The 19,525-nt window shown below is 24.0% G+C and overlaps 9 protein-coding genes across 9 annotated transcripts, besides 4 other annotated features; 5 read left to right on the forward strand and 4 right to left on the reverse strand.

Annotated features, from left to right (window-relative positions):
- Positions 1 to 16: part of a repeat region that runs on past the window's edge.
- A 3,483-nt stretch (positions 17 to 3,499) lies between these two features.
- Positions 3,500 to 4,018: a repeat region.
- A 200-nt stretch (positions 4,019 to 4,218) lies between these two features.
- EHI_148250 (uncharacterized protein) lies at positions 4,219 to 5,270 on the reverse strand (the record flags this gene model as incomplete). The annotated part of the gene is made up of 2 exons (XM_652423.2): positions 4,219 to 4,376; positions 4,427 to 5,270. The coding sequence occupies 2 exons, from the start codon at positions 5,268 to 5,270 to the stop codon at positions 4,219 to 4,221; spliced, it is 1,002 nt and encodes a 333-aa protein (XP_657515.2).
- A 360-nt stretch (positions 5,271 to 5,630) lies between these two features.
- On the forward strand, positions 5,631 to 6,050 carry EHI_148260 (uncharacterized protein; the record flags this gene model as incomplete). Its single annotated transcript, XM_652422.1, has 1 exon — positions 5,631 to 6,050. The coding sequence occupies one exon, from the start codon at positions 5,631 to 5,633 to the stop codon at positions 6,048 to 6,050; it is 420 nt and encodes a 139-aa protein (XP_657514.1).
- A 91-nt stretch (positions 6,051 to 6,141) lies between these two features.
- EHI_148270 (GTP-binding protein, putative) lies at positions 6,142 to 7,333 on the reverse strand (the record flags this gene model as incomplete). Its single annotated transcript, XM_652421.2, has 1 exon — positions 6,142 to 7,333. The coding sequence occupies exon 1, from the start codon at positions 7,330 to 7,332 to the stop codon at positions 6,142 to 6,144; it is 1,191 nt and encodes a 396-aa protein (XP_657513.1). The 5' UTR covers position 7,333.
- Positions 7,334 to 7,505: 172 nt separating this feature from the next.
- Positions 7,506 to 8,103: a repeat region.
- Positions 7,892 to 8,442: a repeat region.
- A 301-nt stretch (positions 8,443 to 8,743) lies between these two features.
- EHI_148280 (p21-activated kinase) lies at positions 8,744 to 10,222 on the reverse strand. The gene has a single exon (XM_652420.2). The coding sequence runs from the start codon at positions 10,168 to 10,170 to the stop codon at positions 8,767 to 8,769; it is 1,404 nt and encodes a 467-aa protein (XP_657512.1). The 5' UTR covers positions 10,171 to 10,222; the 3' UTR covers positions 8,744 to 8,766.
- A 1,493-nt stretch (positions 10,223 to 11,715) lies between these two features.
- Positions 11,716 to 12,378, forward strand: EHI_148290 (thiamine pyrophosphokinase, putative; the record flags this gene model as incomplete). Its single annotated transcript, XM_652419.1, has 1 exon — positions 11,716 to 12,378. The coding sequence occupies one exon, from the start codon at positions 11,716 to 11,718 to the stop codon at positions 12,376 to 12,378; it is 663 nt and encodes a 220-aa protein (XP_657511.1).
- Positions 12,379 to 12,466: 88 nt separating this feature from the next.
- On the forward strand, positions 12,467 to 13,975 carry EHI_148300 (uncharacterized protein; the record flags this gene model as incomplete). The annotated part of the gene is made up of 2 exons (XM_652418.1): positions 12,467 to 13,719; positions 13,777 to 13,975. The coding sequence occupies 2 exons, from the start codon at positions 12,467 to 12,469 to the stop codon at positions 13,973 to 13,975; spliced, it is 1,452 nt and encodes a 483-aa protein (XP_657510.1).
- Positions 13,976 to 14,070: 95 nt separating this feature from the next.
- Positions 14,071 to 16,719, forward strand: EHI_148310 (DNA repair endonuclease, putative; the record flags this gene model as incomplete). The annotated part of the gene is made up of 1 exon (XM_652417.1): positions 14,071 to 16,719. One exon carries the CDS (start codon positions 14,071 to 14,073, stop codon positions 16,717 to 16,719), a length of 2,649 nt encoding a protein of 882 aa, XP_657509.1.
- A 242-nt stretch (positions 16,720 to 16,961) lies between these two features.
- On the reverse strand, positions 16,962 to 17,720 carry EHI_148320 (40S ribosomal protein S3, putative). Its single transcript, XM_652416.2, has one exon. It carries the CDS (start codon positions 17,715 to 17,717, stop codon positions 16,983 to 16,985), a length of 735 nt encoding a protein of 244 aa, XP_657508.1. The 5' UTR covers positions 17,718 to 17,720; the 3' UTR covers positions 16,962 to 16,982.
- Positions 17,721 to 18,098: 378 nt separating this feature from the next.
- EHI_148330 (pumilio family RNA-binding protein) lies at positions 18,099 to 19,478 on the forward strand (the record flags this gene model as incomplete). Its single annotated transcript, XM_652415.1, has 2 exons — positions 18,099 to 18,287; positions 18,348 to 19,478. The coding sequence occupies 2 exons, from the start codon at positions 18,099 to 18,101 to the stop codon at positions 19,476 to 19,478; spliced, it is 1,320 nt and encodes a 439-aa protein (XP_657507.1).
- Between the last annotated feature and the right edge of the window lie 47 nt (positions 19,479 to 19,525).

Consider the following 19,525-nt stretch of genomic DNA (forward strand, 5'->3'; position numbering starts at 1 on the left):
CTTATATTTATTAATCAAACATTTAATCTATACTTCTGTTCAATTTTATAAATAAATAAAACAAGAGAATAAGTTGTATAAGATATAAAAAGTATTATAAATGAAGTATGTTGAATAAATAATAAGATGTTATAAGAATATTAAAGTGATAATAATTATTAGAAATTATGAATTAATAATTATATATAATTGTAAGTATCATATAGTATAATAGAAATGATAAAATGAATGAGAATTAACAAGAATTATAAATATAATAAAATAATAAATAATAAAATAACAAATAACAAATAATTATATTCTATAATATTGAATATATTCAAAATATAAATAAATAAGAATAAATTGACTATTGAATAATAATTTAATATAATGGAAATAAAAATAATACCACACTCTTGATAAAATAAGTAGAAATAAAGAATTTAAAATCTATATATTCAATCAAATAATATTCATACCATTTATTAAATCATTTGAACAATATGATAAATATTAAAATTATGAAAATCAAATAATAAGACATAATAAATCAAATAGAATACAATGATGAAAATTGATTAATAAGAAAAGAGATAAATTGAAATAATTACTGATTAGAATTATAAAATGTATTTATCATAAAAACAAAATGAAAAATAATAAAACAAATTCTAAATATTTAAAAATAGATAATATAAAATAAAAGATGCACTATCCAGGAATCGAACCTGGATATCCACATTGGAAGATGGATTTCTACTACTAGACTCTTTGTGCTTCCCATTATATTTTTTATTTCTTATTTTTTATTTATATTCTTATTTATTTTAATAACAAAAACATTCATAAATGCAAAATATATTCCAAATTATTATGCTATTGTTAATAATAAAGTCTAATTATCCATAATTAACAAATGAAACAAAGTAATAAAATAGCAATCAAATGAAATGTATTAAATTATTTATTCATTATGTATCTAATTTTATGTTATTTGATTTTCATATTTATTATTCTTAAAATTGAATATCTCTTTATTCATTTCTTTTCTTTATATTCCTTATTTCTTTCTTCTTCTTTTCTTTAATCATTGATTTAACTTTCTCCTTTTTTCTTTCAATATACTTCTTATTCTATATTATCTTTTTCTTTCTTTTTTATTTACTCTTCTTATTCTCTTCTTTTTACTTCTTATTTTCTTTTCTTTTTCTTTCTTATTGTTATTTTATATTTCTTATTGTTATTGTCTTTGTTATTATAGTTCCTTCTTATTTTTCTTATTCAATTTTCGTTTCATCTTTTTTTCAATTCATTTTCATTATATTTCTTTTATCATTCATATTGTTATTCAATTTATTGTTATTGTTACTCATTCTCTTCTTTGATGTTGAATTTCTATGTTTTTTGATTTTCTTTACATTACACATTGATATTAAAACCATTGCAACAATATTTATTATATTCTACATTGAAAGTATCTTTCAATAAACAAATATAAAATAGATGATTAAATAATAATAGAATTTTAATTTATTCATTGATTAATTGTTATTATTTACATCACATCACATTAAATTGAGTCTTTTCTTTGTTTTATTTATTATTTAGATTTTATTCTTATTTTGTGAATAATGTAATGCATTTTATTTATTTTATTGTCTTTTAATATCTTTTCTTTCTTTTTCTTTCTTCTTTTTATCTTCTTCGATTTTTATTGTAATTTAATTAATATAATCCTTCTTTATTTTCTTATTTTATGAATGAATATTTCATTATTATTATATTATTATTTATAATTTCATTTATTATTAATATCATCATTTACATCTTTTTATTTTCTAATTATTATTCTTTCATATTATTTTATTTCATTATTTCTATTATTATTTATTATATTTCTTATTAAATTAATTCATCATAATCAATTATTATTTGATATTTCATTATTTGATTTTGTATTGATGTTTGTGTGTTGTTTCTGATTTTCATTATTCATTTCTCATTAATTTTCATTTAATAAAATAGAAGAATAAAAATAATGAAAGAAGATAAATAAAATAAGAATAAAATAAGATAAAAACAATGATATTGTTATTATATTATTATGTTATTTTAGTTTTGATTTTATATTTATTATTTTATTTTTATCTTTTATAAACATCATTCATTTCTTCTTTTTGTCAATTCCTCTTTTCTAAACATCACTGAATTTATTCTATTTATTTCCATTTCATTCTATTTTCTTTATTTCTTGTTGTTATTTTATTTAGTTCATCTTTTATCATTTGTCATTTCTTGTTTACTCATGTTTGTTGTATATTTTATTATTATTCTTTATTTTATGTTGTGTTATTCTTATTTATCTTTCTTATTATGTTTTGATTATTATTGTTTAAATAGAAAATAAAATCAATTAATAAAGAATAAGAAATAACATAAATATGTTGATGTATTTTATCATTTCTTTATTTGTTTCTTATTCTTATTTCTATTATCTTATTCATTTGATTCATAATGAATTAATTCAATGAAATAATACAAATAAATTGTTTATTCATTTCATCTTATTTCTATTTTATTCTTATTTCTTTTCTTATTTATTAAAAACACCCTCATTGGGTGTGAATATTTCATTAAATGAAATTAAATAAATCAACATTGAATTATGTAAATTTTTATTTCACCATTTCATTCATTGGCAGATGAATGAAATGAACGTTCATATTCTTCATTGATTTGTTTTTATTCTTTTTTAGTTCATTTTCAATTAATCAAGATTGAATCATTTCATTTCAATTACTATGATTCGTTTTGGTGTGAAACATTCTGGAATTTGTTTTCCACAAAGTGCATTTGATATTCCTTCATATTCAAAGCAATTTTGCTCACAATATGATTGTGTTTTATAATTTTCTTTATAAACAACAATGTCCCATCCATTTCCAAATGAAAATAAATAATCATCTGTTTGATTATATATTTTAAACGCATATTCTGGTTCTTCATTATCAAATTTCATCATTCCTTCAATTCTTCCATTTGATTCTAATGAAAATACAAATGATTTTGAATCATTTATATATCATCATCGTCATCAATTTTACAATTAACATATCCTCCAAATTTATTTCCATCTTCATCTTCAATAATAATTATTATATGTTCTTTACTCATTAGTCTTGATTCAAACACCGATGTATTAACTTTCCAATCATCTTTATCTGAATCAAATATTTTATCTCCGACTCTTCTATTTGTCCATTCTTCTATTTGGTTAATAAACGCTGTTTCCATTTTATTTTAATTTGATGTTTATAAGTTCAAAATATTGATGTTTAAATAGTTAAATACACATTGCTAAATATCATTTATTTATTACTTTTATTATCGCTCTACTTTAAATAAACATCATTCATTTAGTTTCACAATAACAATAATTATATAATAATATTAATAATATAATAATAAAATTATAATATTGTTATTTTTATATTGCTGTTTTTTATTTTTATCATCTCATCTGCAACAATGTTCCAATATAAAGACATCACTATGATATTGAACAAACAAATAATGCCTAAAAGTGATGGATAATATCACAAAATATCAGATATATATGTATTAGATAAAAAGAATAAAACTAGTCTAATATTTGATATGACTATTGTGGCTGATCACAATATTAATGATGAGCCTATTTGAAGGAAAGAAATAAGTACAATGAATTAAAGAATATGCCTAATGAAAATAGAAAAGTTAAAAGATGTCAAAATAATTCCAGTAGTAATCTCAATAAATGGAATAATAAATAAAGAAAGTAATAGATTAAATAAAGAATTAAAGAATGAGATTGACATCGAAAAAGAAGTAAAAAACCTTGTAATAAAAAACATGATGGATGTTATGGAATACTGCTTCTATCACAACCAAACATACTCTGTATATCTGATAGAAGAAGATTCATTGATTTAATTATTTTCAAATGAATAAAGAATAATAGAAATATCTCTGTTAATACTTAATTATTTGCTTTTTATTTTATTATTTTATCAAATCATATAAATTTTGGTATTTTTAAAGATACTTTCAACTCTCAGTTTTGTGTTGAAACAAACCATAAACAATCTACTTAAATAAATAATTGTTTGATTTTTAGTACAGAAATACTATGAACATTAAACAACCTATTTAAATAAAACAAATTTTAGAAATGTATGAGACTTAATCTACATTTAATTAATAACCAAAATCTTGATAAGGGTCTTTTTTTCGACAACCCATTTTATTCATCCAAATTACTACTGGAATAACTAGAAATGGCAATAAAAGAATAAAAAAAAGCACAAATACAAAGATATATCCGTATTTTTCTACAACAGAACATCCTTTAGTCCCTAAGAAATGATTATTATAGTTCAAAAGAAAGAAAAGCAGAATAACAAACTAGTAAAACAAAGTTCCACTGAATGATCATGTAAAAGAATTTCAAGTTTATCCATTCCGGTGTCGTTAAGTACCTCAAAAGTAATATTGTCACTAAGATATACCTTATTTCCTGGTGTGTTACTTATGAATGGGGCACATGACTCTTGGTAACAATCACTTTGAGAGCTGACTGAGTCTCCTTCAATAACTAATGTTACTGCCATTGAACTTATTTCAATAGCAGAGTTAGCATAAAGAACACTCCAACTTTGGTATTGATCGTAGTAAATTGTAAGGTGTGCATTTTCTATAATTAGAGATTTTGATATGTAAATTATTGATTGACGAAGAAATAATTCTTGGTCAAGTACAGTGGTTATATCACTGAAGTGAATATCAGAATTGATGAAATTTAGTGTAATATTTCTATCAATCGAGATAAAGTTAAGTTTAGAATTAATCACTGATAGACTCGACGATATTGATTGGTTAAAACTTTTTACTTTTTTAATAATGACCATCTCATTAATATCAAAAAACTGAACATCACCTTCTGGTTGATTGATAACTAAATCACTAATTGATACAAAAGAATTACTTTCTGTTGTAATTCTAACATACCCTACATTCATTGTATAAATATTTGAAGACAATATAAAACGAAGGATAGGAAGTTGAGAACATGCAGGATTTATTGGAGTGATAAACATTAAAGAATTTGTAGTAATGTTATATAGCTCTATGCCACAAGCCAATGGAGTTAAATCAATAGTACAATTATTTCCATTACAAGGGCAATTATTTTGAATAAATGTATGAGGATTAAGAAAGTCAATTTTTCCGACACCTTCTATTGGTCTCATTTTACATATTTCAGATAAAGCAAGAGGAGAATATAGAAGAAGAATAAGAAACATAAAGACTATTAAAGACTGGTAGAAATATAGTGAAATAGTTCTTTTTAGTATTATTATTTATAAAAAACTAAACTATTCATTCTTAGAAAATGAACTACTTTTTTTATTTTATATCTCAACTTATTCACAGCTATGTCTCGTTCCAACCAAGACATGTATTGGTGCCAATTTTGCAAGAAATTTATTCAAAATAAAGATGTTGTTTGATACTTATTTTATTTTGTTGTTTGAACATCTGACGAGTTAAAAAAAATAATTATTTAGACAAGACAACAACATGAATCAAGTTTTAGTCATAAATCAAACATGCAAAAATACCTAGAAAATGAAAAACGTAAAGAATCTAAACAACAACAACAAGAATTAAACACATTAAATTTAATTAAGTCAATGGAAGAAAATGCAATTAAACAAGTAGAACAAGATATTTCTCATAATGCTATAAGAGAAACTGTTATTCAAAAAGATGAAAAACTTAGAGAAGACTTAAAAGAAATTAAACAAAAAAGGAAAGAAGCACAAGAAGAAGAGAAAGCATCTCGTTCATATTTATTTATCTATGAAAATGGAAAATTAAAAAACCCTATGAAAACACAAGTTCAATCCAAGAACCAAGAAACACAAGTATTAGAAAAAGAATTAAGTAATGAAGGAAATGAAGGAGATTGGTATTTTAGTGATAATAAAGATCTACCTTTTGATAGTAATGAGTGGGAGTTTATTTAATTAAATATTTCTATCTTTAAACAAAATATAAAAAAATCTAAATTAATATTTGAAAAACCATTAAATTATGTTGATTCTTAAAAAGAACATTTTATCTCTTCTTTCCCAATCCAGAGGTATTAGCTCTGAAGAACATAATATCACCATCACAGACTTGATAATTTCTTCCTTCTTGTCTATATTTTCCTTGTAATTTAACTTCTTGTTCACTTCCATATTGTTTAAAATCATCAAATGTCATAACTTCAGCACAAACAAATCCTTTCTCAAAATCACTATGAATAGTTCCAGCTGCTTGTGGTGCTTTAGTACCTTTTCTAACAGTCCAACACTTAACTTCATCATGACCAGCAGTGAAGAAGTGAATCAAATTTAATGTAGTATAACCAGTGTTAACAATCTTAGCTAATGCTCCAGCAGCAAGAATTTCTGGTTCAGAAGATTGGTTAGCTGTTTTAGCAAGTGCAGCATCAATTTCTTTAGCAACTATAGCTCCAGAGTATGGAATAATTGGATCCGTTGGGAAGGGTTTACATTTTTCTTCAATCCAATTCTTAATTTTCATTAAATACTTATTTCTCTTTCTTAAGAAGTCATTCTCTGACATATTAACTAAGTATATCATTGGTTTAGCAGTAAGTGGAAGAACATTATTAATAAAACCTGCTTCTTCATCTGTCCATTCGTTAAACCTAATTGGTCTTTTTTGTTTAACCATGTCAAGACATTTATTTAAACATGCTATTTCTTCAATAACAACTTTATCTTTCTTATGAACGTTTTGCTTAGTAAGAGTTTCAACCTTTGCTGAAATAATTTCTTCATCTTTTAAGCATAATTCATTTAAAATAATTTCCATATCTCTAACTGGATTAATGTCTCCTTCTACATGAACAATGTCTTCATCTTCAAATACTCTAACTACTTGATAAATACCATCAACACCACTGATATGTGAAAGGAATGCATTTCCAAGTCCTTCACCAGCAGCAGCACCTTTAACAAGACCTGCAATATCAGTGACTTGTAAAGATGCAGCTACTTTACTAGCTGGTTTATAATGTTCACATAAATAATCAAAACGTTCATCAGGAACAGCAACACGAGCTTGGTTTGGATCAATAGTACAGAATGGATAGTTTTGGGCTTGGACTTGACATTTTGTTAACGCATTGAATAAAGTAGATTTTCCAACATTTGGAAGTCCAACAATACCCATTCGAAGATGATTAGTAAGTCTACCAAGAATTACTCTTTCTTTTGGCTCTTGCTTCTTTGACATGAAAAAAAATTAAAGAATAAAAAGATCAATTATTATTTTAAATAGTATCTTTGAAGGTTTGTTGGAAAAACGTTTTGCCACATGTCGAAACCCTGAGACTTATTTTTTAAAATATTTCTTATTAAATTTTATATTTCTTCCTTTTTTCAAAAATATTCAATGACACAATCCATAACATAATAAATATTGTTGCAATGGTTTTAATATCAATGTGTATTGTAAAAACAAACAAAATATAGAAATTTAACATCATATAAAAGAATGAATAAAAATATCAATAAATGGCAATGAAACAATAATAAAAGTAAATGAAATATCAATGAAAAAGGTTTTAGAAGAAGAAAAACACAAATAAAAACAAATAAGAAACAAGGTAAATTCAATAATAATAAAGATTACACCTATAATAAATATAAATGAATAACAATAAATGATATACAAAGAATAATAAAAAGAATAACAAGTGAATGGAATAAAGGAGAATATTCAGAAATACTCAAAAAGTAAGAAGATAAAAGAAAAATATATTATGATATTCTTTAAGAAATATATTCAATAAAAAAGAAAAAGATAATTGAAAAAACTAAAGAAGAAATTAAAGAAAAAGACAAAAGACATTGAAGAAAAAGACATTAAAACAAATGAAGAAGAAATTAAAAACAAAAACACAAATAAAGAAATGAATGAAAGATGTAAAATTGCAATAATAATAAATAACAAACAAAGTACAATGATAATCAGACAAGAAATACAACAAAATAAAGAAATAGAATTTTAATTGAATTGATGTATTGTTTTGCAATTAATTGGTTGAATAAGAAATTATATAAGAAATTAAGAAATGAAGAAATAGAAAATATAATAAAAGTAACAAATATCAATGTAAATAATGAAAATGAATATATTAAATATATTAAAATATCACATAAAATAAAAGAAAATACTAAACAATACATTAAAGTGAAAATGAATGATATAATAGAATGAAGAGTAGAGTGTAATTCAATAATAAAAAACATCATATTAAAGAATAACTCTACAGAAATTGATGAAGAATATCTTAACACTCTCATCAATAAAATAAAAGAAATGAAAATAAAACAAAATATTATGGATTTAATGCAGAGAATGTGTTATATTTAATTACCTTAATTCACTATTCATTAAAAATTTTATTACTAGTTAAATAAAGTGGTAGTCATTTAGTTTAGAGGAGTTAACCATAGTAATATAAAAGTGGGATTTCAATAAATGAAAATGGCAGGTAAAGTATTATTTTGGAATTATGCAATGAAATAAAGCCAAGAATTTAATAAAAGAACCTTTTAAAGAAATTAAAACAAAAATGAAATGGTTTAAGAGTTAAATATTTAAATAACAAAACTGTTAAAATAAAAAAATATAACAAAAATTTGACTTCAGAACGATATAATTTTATGCAAGCTTTCTCACATCAGCAATTAATTGTGCAAAATCTGTATTTTCACATGCAATTTTCATAAATGGATGTTGGAGTAATTCTTCAGAATCAGCCCTATTATCAGGAATAGTTTCCAAACAACGAGCAACGAATCCATTCATATCCCTACTCCATTTTTCTGCATTTTTCAAAGGAGGAATTCCTTTAGTTGTAATTAAGAATAAAGCACGTAATGGTGGGAATTCCATATAGGGAGGATCTCCTTCTGCCATTTCCATTACCATAATTCCTAATGACCAAATATCAATTTTTACACCATAGTCATGACCACGAATTAATTCGGGTGCCATCCAATAAGGAGTACCAACTACTGTATTTCTATTTTTTTGTTTTTGATTTAATTGAGCTGCATAACCAAAATCAGCCAGTTTAACATGTCCATCATTAGTAAGTAACATATTATCTGATTTAATATCTCTATGAATACAATGTAGTCCATGAATGAAATTTAATGCTCTTAATGTTTCACGACAGACATAAGCAATTTGTGGTTCAGTCATTTCAATAATATCATGGTTTTCTAATATATCAGTGAGACATCCTCCATCCATATATTCCATTGACATCCACATAAGTTTTTTAGCTGGTAAATAGAATGCCTCATAGAATGTAACAACGTTATCATGTTTACATCCTTTCATTAAACTAATTTCAGTTGCAATTAATTTTTCATTATCATTGTTTACTTCCATTTGTTTCAAAGCAACAACAATTCCATCAGCTTTTCTTTTTGCAGAAAAAACTTCTCCTGAAGCACCTTCTCCAATTTTTTCAAAATCAGAATAAAACTCTCTTGGATCTTGTTCAATTGTAACATCTTTTAATTGAACTTTTTCAACATCTTCTGGTAATGGCTCTACAACAGCCTTAGATTGTTTAGGTTGAGAAATAGGAGCAGGAACAGAAGGAAGATTAGTTTTATCTCCTTGTCGTTGAATTTGGAAATTTAATACATCATCAACAACATCTTTATTCTTTTTATATTCATCAGTAGTAATACCTCCTTCATTAAGGAATCTTTCCCATTCAGGTGGAAGTCCAATATATCCAAGATTAGGGTCAAAATCTACATGTACTACTTGTGTCATTCCAGATGGTCTAGTAAGACCAGCATCAATAGTATTATTAATAGCAGTAACCCATCTTTCTGCTTGATCTTTACATGGGGCATTAAAAATAAATTGTTTTCCTAATTTCTTTGAGTCTAATTTTAAATAACTATCTCCCATTGAAGCAACTAAAGAAACAACAGTTCTTTGAAGTGGGATTGTTAATATGGGAGTATTCTTAGTTGGACTATCAAACACATATACATCAGTCTTTGTCAAACGTACCCATTTACGTTTCCATGACTTCATGATTCCAGATTGTTTCGAGAGATATCCCTCAAACACTGGATTATTCCAGTTCTAAAAAGTGAACAATTTTCTTTTTTATTTTTACAATAACCTCACAAAAGTAATACTCCTTAAAATATTAGTATAAAGTAAAAAACATACCGTTGACATTATCTGAATTTAAAAGTTCTTAGTTTTTTCATCCCCTCCTTTTTTTTATTTCATTGGTTTTGTTAAAAAAATAATAAAAATTTTCGTTTCAAGTTCAACTTTTAATTTTTATACCATTTTTACTCTTTTATTTTTATTTTATTTCTTGTTTCCACGTCTTCATCTATTTAATTCATAGATATATATTTATGTGTCAGTTATTCTTTTTTGACTTTTTATTTTTATTTTTTTCTTTTAAGATTATATCTTTTTCCATTTCAATTCCTTAAAATATTACTATTTATATAATATTTTCCTATCACAAGTCATCATCAAAATAGCTTGAATAACAATAAAAATAGAAGTAGAAATAAATATTTAAATAATAACATATTTAATTAATAATCTCACAACATTAAAAAAAAAGAATTAAATCTAAATCTTTTTTAATACTTTTTCTTTTTTTTGTCTTTTCTTCTAATAACGTTTTTTTTTGTTTTTAGTTTAACACCAACTAATAAATCCTTGAAATAATATTAATTTCATAACTAAATTTTATTGCATCTAGAAAATGCTTCCATTGTTTTTGAAAAGATTTCAAAGTAATAAACTTTAACTTTCATTTCATCAACAACTTTTTGAACTTCTTCATAGGTAATAACAGAAATACAATCTAAATAAATACTAAAAAAACACTATTTTTATAAATTTCAATAAAATAGTCTAAATGTTTAAATAAGTTAATAGATAGCTATTTGTTAGTTAAAGAAAAATAAGTTATAATATTGTTTGAGTCTTACAAAACTTTTATTTTGAATTGATTGCCAAACATTTACCAAAAAAATATACTCGAAATATATTCATTTATAATTGTAGGTAAACTAATAACATAATTCGAAAATGAATATTTTTCCTTATAATAATAACTATCACAAACCCTTTCTATTAAATGGGGGTTTTCTCATATCTTCATCTACCATAACACAAACTTTGTAAATTGGATTATTATTATCCACAATTTTTAGTTTATTTGTTATTAGTGTTTGATTTTTCAGATGTTATTAAAGAAATTCTCCTCAAAATCTTTTCTTATTTATTTCCATTTTAAACAAATAAATACTTAACCATTTTTATTTAATTATAATTGACATGTTTCCAATTGTATGTTAATTGTTTATTTATTTTTATTACAACTGACTTTTATCTAAAAAACGTTTTCTTAAATTATTAGTTTTATATATTAATTTTTTCTGTATCTTAAACATTTCTCTATTTGACAAATTTGTTTTGTTTGTTCTATTCTGTAAATGTTCTTAATTTGTTATTATCACCAATTTTTGTTCACAAAAATACGTCAAAATATTGACTCATAAAACCCTTAAAAATTTTCAAAGAATTTATAAAATTTATAAATTAATGAACAAACCTTACGCAATCATTTTTACAGGTGGTCATTATGATGACCACCCTGACTCAATTCAATTTTATCAATCACTCATAGACTTAAGCTCATTTTTTATTTGTGCAGATAGTGGTGCTGATCATGCATCAGAATTTAAAAGAACACCACTTTTTATAGTTGGAGATATGGACAGTGTTAATCAAGAAACAATAAAGCAATTTAAACATGTAAAACAAATTCAATTTAGATGTGACAAAGATTATACAGACACAGAAATTGCTATTGGTAAATGTATTGATGAAGGATATAAAAATATTGTGTTATGTGGTGGAATAGGAACAAGGTTTGACCATTCTTTATCAAATGTGCTTTCATTAGTTCGTTTGAAAAATGAAGGAGTTGAAGCAAAAATTATAAATTATTATGAAGAAATATTTGTTGCCAAACCCCATACTGAGATAGAAGGAAAACAAGGTTGGACAATTAGTTTTATTCCATTAACACTATCTGTAACAAATGTAACAATTTCTGGATGTCAATATCCATTATCTTCATACACTTTACAACTTGGTTATTCGTTAACAATATCAAATATAATAATTTCTCCAAAAGCAGTTTTTACATTTGATGAAGGTGAGGTTGTTGTTGTACTTACTCGACCCAATGGACTTGTTTAAAGTATAATTCTAATAAATTTAAAAGGTTCAATTTTAAAAGTTTAATTTTGTTATAATCAAAAATAAGAAAAAAGATCTGTTAATTTCTATGACCAAACAGGTTACAAGAAAACAGTTTAGTAGTGCTTTAAAAGCAACACAACGATTAGGGCGTAGTGCAGCAGAAAAAGCAAGTTCTATATCGAATGATCTTGTTCCACCTTCAAGTCAGAAACTTATATCAAAAAATAAGGTTGTTATTCCAATAAAAAGAAAAAGTTTTAAAGTTGAAGGAAAAGAAAATCAAGAACATCAAACAACTTCCTCTCAAGGGATTTGTGAAGAAAAGAAAATGGAAGAAGAAAGTGCATTTATTGTTGAACCTGAAAATGATTTATCAGAAAGTTATATAAATGAAATATTAACTCAAAACATTGAAGTTGAAGAAAAGAAACAAAGTAATGACGAAGAACAAACAATAATCAATGAAGAATTATTAAAATGTGATAGTACTCAAAACAATCAAACAGAAGAACAAATCTTTAAAGTTCCTACAATTGAGAAAAGTATTATAGAAAGAGAAAAATTAACTTTAAAAGATATACACCCAGAAGTAAAAACTGATGAACTATTTTTTAAAGATAATATCATGGAAGAAGAAGTTACAGAATCAAAAATTAATCAAATACTTGATATTTGTTGTAAAAGATATCATTCTGGAGTAAGTTCTATTCATTGTATTGATATATTGGATAGGATTAAACTTTCATTATCAATTGATCCAACAAACCAAACAATAAAAAGATTAATAGAAGTTGCATATTGTCCTCAATTTAGAAATGAAGTTCTCAAAGAGGCAAGGTTTATTGATGGTTTTAATAAATTAATAAAATCAGAAGAGAACAATTTAAAGAAAAATGATATTGAATTATGTTGTGAAGGAAAGACATGTGGAGGGAGTTTAATTGGTATTTTATTTGAAATGTTAAAAGATGATAGTAAAAAGAATTATGTAATAGAAATGTTTGAAGGAATATTTGCTTCATATCCAGTTGTATTATCACAAATATATCAATTTATTGTTTTTCAAAGAAGTAATGGATTAAGTGATAAAAGTGTTATTAAAATATTAGAATCAAAAACAATGTGGGGATTTGATTGTAGTCCAATAAATAATGAAATAGAAAGGATTATCTGTTCTTTTTGTAACAAGAAAGAAAATGATGAAGATTTTGATTTTATGTTAAATGGTGTCTATGACATTATTATTTCTGAGAGTATTGAATATGTTAATCAAAATGTGTTATATCAATTAATTGAAGCATTGCTTAAACTTGTTAAAGATATTAACAATTTAAAAGAGTTTGTTTTATTTCTTTTAAATAGATAAATGAAAATGGATAAATTCATTTGAAATAGAATTAGACATATAATAATAGTTTCAAATATGATTGTTGAATTGTGGAAAAATAATGATTGTATATTTACAGTTGAAAATCAAAAAGACATAGTTATATTACAAGTTGAATTGAAATCTAATTATGTTAACAATGAATCTATAGATGAAGTTATTGATAGAATAGAAGAAATAATGAGAGATTTTAGAAGAGATATTTGATTGAATGTTTTTTTATTTAAGACTTCAAATTTATATTTTACTATTTAAAAAATAACATAAAATAAACTAATAAAATTCATTTTTTATTTCTTTTAATGGAACAATTTGTTGATAACGTTGCATTACAAATAGTTTCATGTAAAAGTTTTACTATATTATCACATGGATATTTATTACCAGAAATATCATTAAGTGCAGTACATAAAGATATGAAACTATACTTATCACATAACAAAAGTATTCCAGCTATTTTTCTTATTAATGCACCTCCTCATATTTTTCATCATTTTAAATTATATTCTGAAGGTCTAACATTTGATAGTTCAACAATAAAAGAAATAAAAAAAAGAAAATCAGAACAAACATTACTTAATTTTATTCGGTCAATAGACTATAGTGGAGTTGATTCATCTTCAATTTCTCAGAGTTGTGTATCAGAATTAAATCAATCAAGTATTGCTTCTTCAAATGAAGATATTTATATTCCATTATTATCTATTGATTATAAACTAAGCATTGAAAAAAGAAAAGAGTTATATAAAAATGGAGGAATATTTTTTGTTACAACTCGTATCCTTATTTCTGATCTTATATCAAATGAATTCAATTGGAATAATTGTATTTTTTATATATTTGATATTGAAGATATTCAAAAAAGATTTAATATTTCTTTTATAGGACAAGTCTTTTTAACATTAACAAAAAATAAAGGGCTTTTACGTTGTTTAACACAAAAAACACATCAATTAGTTGTTATTCCTAAAATTTATGAAAGAATAAAAGAAATATTTAGAATAGATAAAGTATTCTTCTTCTCTTATACATTTCCTGAATTAATTAAAATAAGAAATGAATTTAAATATTTTAATGTAGTTCAACTTAAATTACAAATGTCAGAATCAATGAAAATCATTGAACAAGGAATTTTTGAATCAATGAAATATATTGCAATAGAAATACGTCATCGTTTAAAAATACAACCAAATGTATTACCTGATTCAATGTTATTATTTGGGGAATTTGAAAAAAGAATTAATAATTATAATAAAGGTATAGATTATGACTCTGATATCGAGTTAATGTGTATTGATATTAAAACACTTCGTCATTTAATGTTTTCATTATATATTCTAAATCCTGTTTTATTTTTTATTCAATTAGAAACGATGAAATTACTTGTTTGGGGAGAAGATTCAATGTTTTGGTTAGGAAAGAAAACAATGGAACTTGTAATTGAAACAACAAAAGCAAGACTTTGGAATAAAGATAAGTTTTTAATAGAAAAACAACCAAAACATATTGAAATGATGAACATTATTAAACATGAAAATCAAAAAGGAAATGATGTTGTTATTATTGTAAGAAATCAACAAACCAAACAAGAACTAATTCATTCATGGAATGTTGATGATGGAACACTTTTAGATATTTATCAACAATGGTTTGATAAAAAAAATGAATTAGAAAAACATATTAAAGAAGTTCATTTAAAGTATAGGACTGATGCTAATTCAAAAATAAAAAAATGGAAATTTGTACAATCAGAAGGAATTAATTTAAATCAAAAAAATGAAGGAGATAATGGAGAAGTGATAGGTATAGATGATAAAGATGATGTTAAACCAGAAGATGAAATTATTTTTGGATATAATAGTGTTATGTATGAAATGTCACAAAGATTTTATTTAACACAACAAATGGTTATAGAAGAAACACAACAAAAATTAAGTCAAATGAAAAAGAAAAATGAACAATTTAATTGTAGAGAATATAAAGGAAGAATTAATAAAATTATAACACAAAATGAAATGAATAATGAACTGTTTTGGGATAAACCTAAAGCCATTATTTTATATAATTGTTCATTATGGGTTACAAGAGTATTAGAAACTTATGTTCATTCTAGAGATGAAGAAATTAAATTATATTTACTATTTTATGAAAAATCATATGAAATGATAAAATATCAACAAACGATTTTAAGAGAGAAAAATGCTTTTGAACAATTAGTTAAAACTGAAATGAAAAGTAAAGAATTAAATATTGATCAAAAAGAAATAGAAATTATTCCTATTCAAGATAGAGTTAAAACAATTATAGTTGATATCAGAGAATTTAGATGTGAATTACCTTTTCATTTATTTAATCAAAATTATAAATTAATACCAAAACAATTAGAAATTGGTGATTATATTTTATCTCCAAATATTTGTATTGAAAGAAAATCTGCTATAGACCTTGCTGGTTCTTTAAAATCAAGAAGAATTAATAAACAAATTCAAAATATGTTTAGAAAATATAATACTGTTGTATTACTTATTGAATGTTATTCTTCTGAAGGATTTGAACAATATGATAGTTCAAAAACTGAACAAGTATTAAAGTCTTATACAAATATATTCACACAACTAATTACTGAATTTCCACAATTAAAAATTGTTTGGTCATATTCTCCTCAAATGACAACTCATATTTTTAATGATTTAAAACAAAATGACTCGGAACCAACTGAAGAAGATTGTAAAATGATTGAAAATGATGATGATTTAACTAATTGGAATGCTCTTGAAGTACTGAAACGAATGCCTGGAATTACTACTGACCAACTTTATGACATTGAACATAATCCTAATCTTACATTTTCAAAACTTATACAAATGAGTGAAGAACAATTAAAAGATATACTCAAAGAAGATAAGAATGTTAAACTCTTCCATCATGCTTGTAACCTTCAATTTAAATAAACTTTTTTTTTTAAATTTGAATTTAAAATAGATTATAAACTTCCAATGAATAAATTAATTTTGAAAAATAAACTTTCATTATTTATTATAAATCTTAACAATAGATACTTCTTTTATTGGTATGGTATAAAAAGAAAAAATAAATAACATGTATTGATTAATTTCTTTTTTAACTCTTTAAATGTTACTAAATAAATAATAATCAATACCTTTTTTCTTTTGTTTCTTCATTTAAATAAAAATTAAATCAAAAAGCACTTTGCTTATTGTTTGTTAGCTGGAATAACTTCAGTCTTAACAGTTGTTGATTCGTCCTTTGGTGTCTTAATTTCAACAACATCAGGAATTCTAGCAGCTGGTCCATTCTTTCCAGATGGATCAGTATCTAACATAATGGTGACTTTAATACCAATAATACCCATACGAAGGAGGACACATCTAACAGCAGATGAGTAGAATTGTCTAGTAGCATTACCAGATTTGATCATATATCCTTCCTTGAAGACCATTCCTTGAGCTCTTTGTCCTCTTAATTTACCAGAAATAGAAACTTCACATCCTTTAGCTCCTGAATCCATAATAAGTCTCATGACTGATCCAACAGCTCTTCTGACTGGGAGACCTTCAGCAATCTTATATTTAATAGATTCAGCTTGAGAAACTGGGCAAAGTCCTCTAGCAAGAACTTTTTCAACATAAAGTTCAATCTTGTCTTTTGGGAATCCAAATCTAGCAATAAGGAGATTAGTTAATTCATGAATTCTTCTTCCTTTATCTCCAATAATGTTAGTGGTTCTTGTGGCTCTAATAATAATTTGGAATTTAGATCCATTCTTTCTAACTTCGACACCTGAATATCCATCAGCTGAAAGTTCTCTTTGAAGGAGTTCATTAAGTTCAGCATAGAAAACTCCATCAGCAACAAACTTATGTTTTCTTGAAATGTTAGTCTTGAGAACATCAACGTTGAGGGCTTTGGTCTTAGTGAGGCAGAACATCAGTGTCACTTTAGATTTTTTTTTCTTTGTTGAAATACCCTACAACAGGGTTAATAATTTAGAATTTAATTTAATAAATTAATATTGAACATTTAATTTAATTAATTCTAATTAATGATAAACAAAATAGTATAAATGAAAAAATAACAAAAATAAATAAAAAAATGTAATAGATACATTAAAAATTGATATTTAAAAAACCATTTAAATACAAAATACGAGAAACTGGAGGTTTATATAAAGATTATAAAACAAACATTACAAGTTTTTAAATAAATTTTGAAGAAAAATTAAAAAATAAGAAGAATTAAAGAGAGGAAATGAAACTATTTTAAATTAAAAAAGAAAAAATTTAAAAAATAGATAAACTTAATAAACAACATGGAATCCCCACTTCTTAAAAGTGTTTTATCTCTTCTTGAAGAAGATGAAGATAATGAAAAAAATGTAGAATCTTTAAAGAGTCTTATTTATGATACATATGACCCAATAACAGTACAACCACCAAAAGAAATGATGGAAAATATGGAAAGACCAAATTCAGTTCCTTTAAATAATGCAGTTTATAATGTTTGTTTAAATAAATGAATATTAATTTAAATAATACATAATACTTATTCATGAATTTAGGCACCACCTTTTATTCCAAGAAGAAAAATTTCAAGTAAAACTACTTCTGCTAATTGTATTTCACCAAGCTTTTATCAAATGAGTTCAAGAGTTAAACAACTTGTTTCTAGTCCACCTACATATAAAAAATCTAATAGTACTTCAATTAATTCTCATATAAAAATTCAACAAACTAATAATTATACAGTTACTGACTTATGTAAAGATCAACAAGGAAGTAGAAGAATCCAAACATTTTTAACTACTGCAAAAGATTTTGAAATTACAGAATTATTTGATAGTATTAAAGGAGATTTATATGAATTGATGAATGATTTATTTGGTAATTATGTTGTTCAAAAATTCATTGAATTAGGAAATGATAAATTACGTCAATTTGTTCATTCCATTATTAGAGGAAAGGTTGTAGAATTATCTAAACATATATATGGATGTAGAGTTATTCAAAAGATTATTGAATATAGTAATACAAATGAAAATGAACGTATTTTCAATGAAATTGAAAAGAGTATTATTGAATTAATTGAAGACCAAAATGGCAATCATGTTATTCAAAAAATTATAGAAAATTATTGGGGGTGTATAGAAAAAATTCTTTCTGCTCTTCAAGGACAAATTGAAAAATATTCAGGACATGGATTTGGATGCAGAGTTGTGCAAAGAATTATTGAAAAAAGAGATAATAATTTTAATTATCAAATTTTTCAAGAATTACAAGGGAATATTATTGTACTTTCATTGAACCAATTTGGTAATTATGTTATTCAACATTTATTAGAATTTGGTAATGATACAATTAGAGAAGCAATTATTAATGAAGTTGAAAATGTTTTCTTTGAAAGCTCATTATTAAAATTTTCTTCTAATGTAATGGAAAAGTGTGTTCAATTTGGACCTTCTAATAAGCAACAACTTCTCATTAAGAAGTTGTTTGATTGTGATGATGATAAGATTTATAAAATGATGAAAGATCCTTTTGCTAACTATGTTCTTCAAAGAATGTTTACTATGATGAATAATGACCAACGTTTACAATTCTATACTTCCTATGTTCAAAGAAATATTAATTCTTTAAGAAAGAACATTTATGCCAAACATTTATTAAATTCATTAGATGAATCAATGAAATAAATCATTAGAAACTTTGAATTCATTGAACAAAGATTAAGTTTTTATAG

The sequence above is a fragment of the Entamoeba histolytica genome, genomic scaffold (assembly GCF_000208925.1).
Source record: "Entamoeba histolytica HM-1:IMSS scf_1104750518539 genomic scaffold, whole genome shotgun sequence".
Classification (NCBI taxonomy): domain Eukaryota; phylum Evosea; order Mastigamoebida; family Endamoebidae; genus Entamoeba; species Entamoeba histolytica.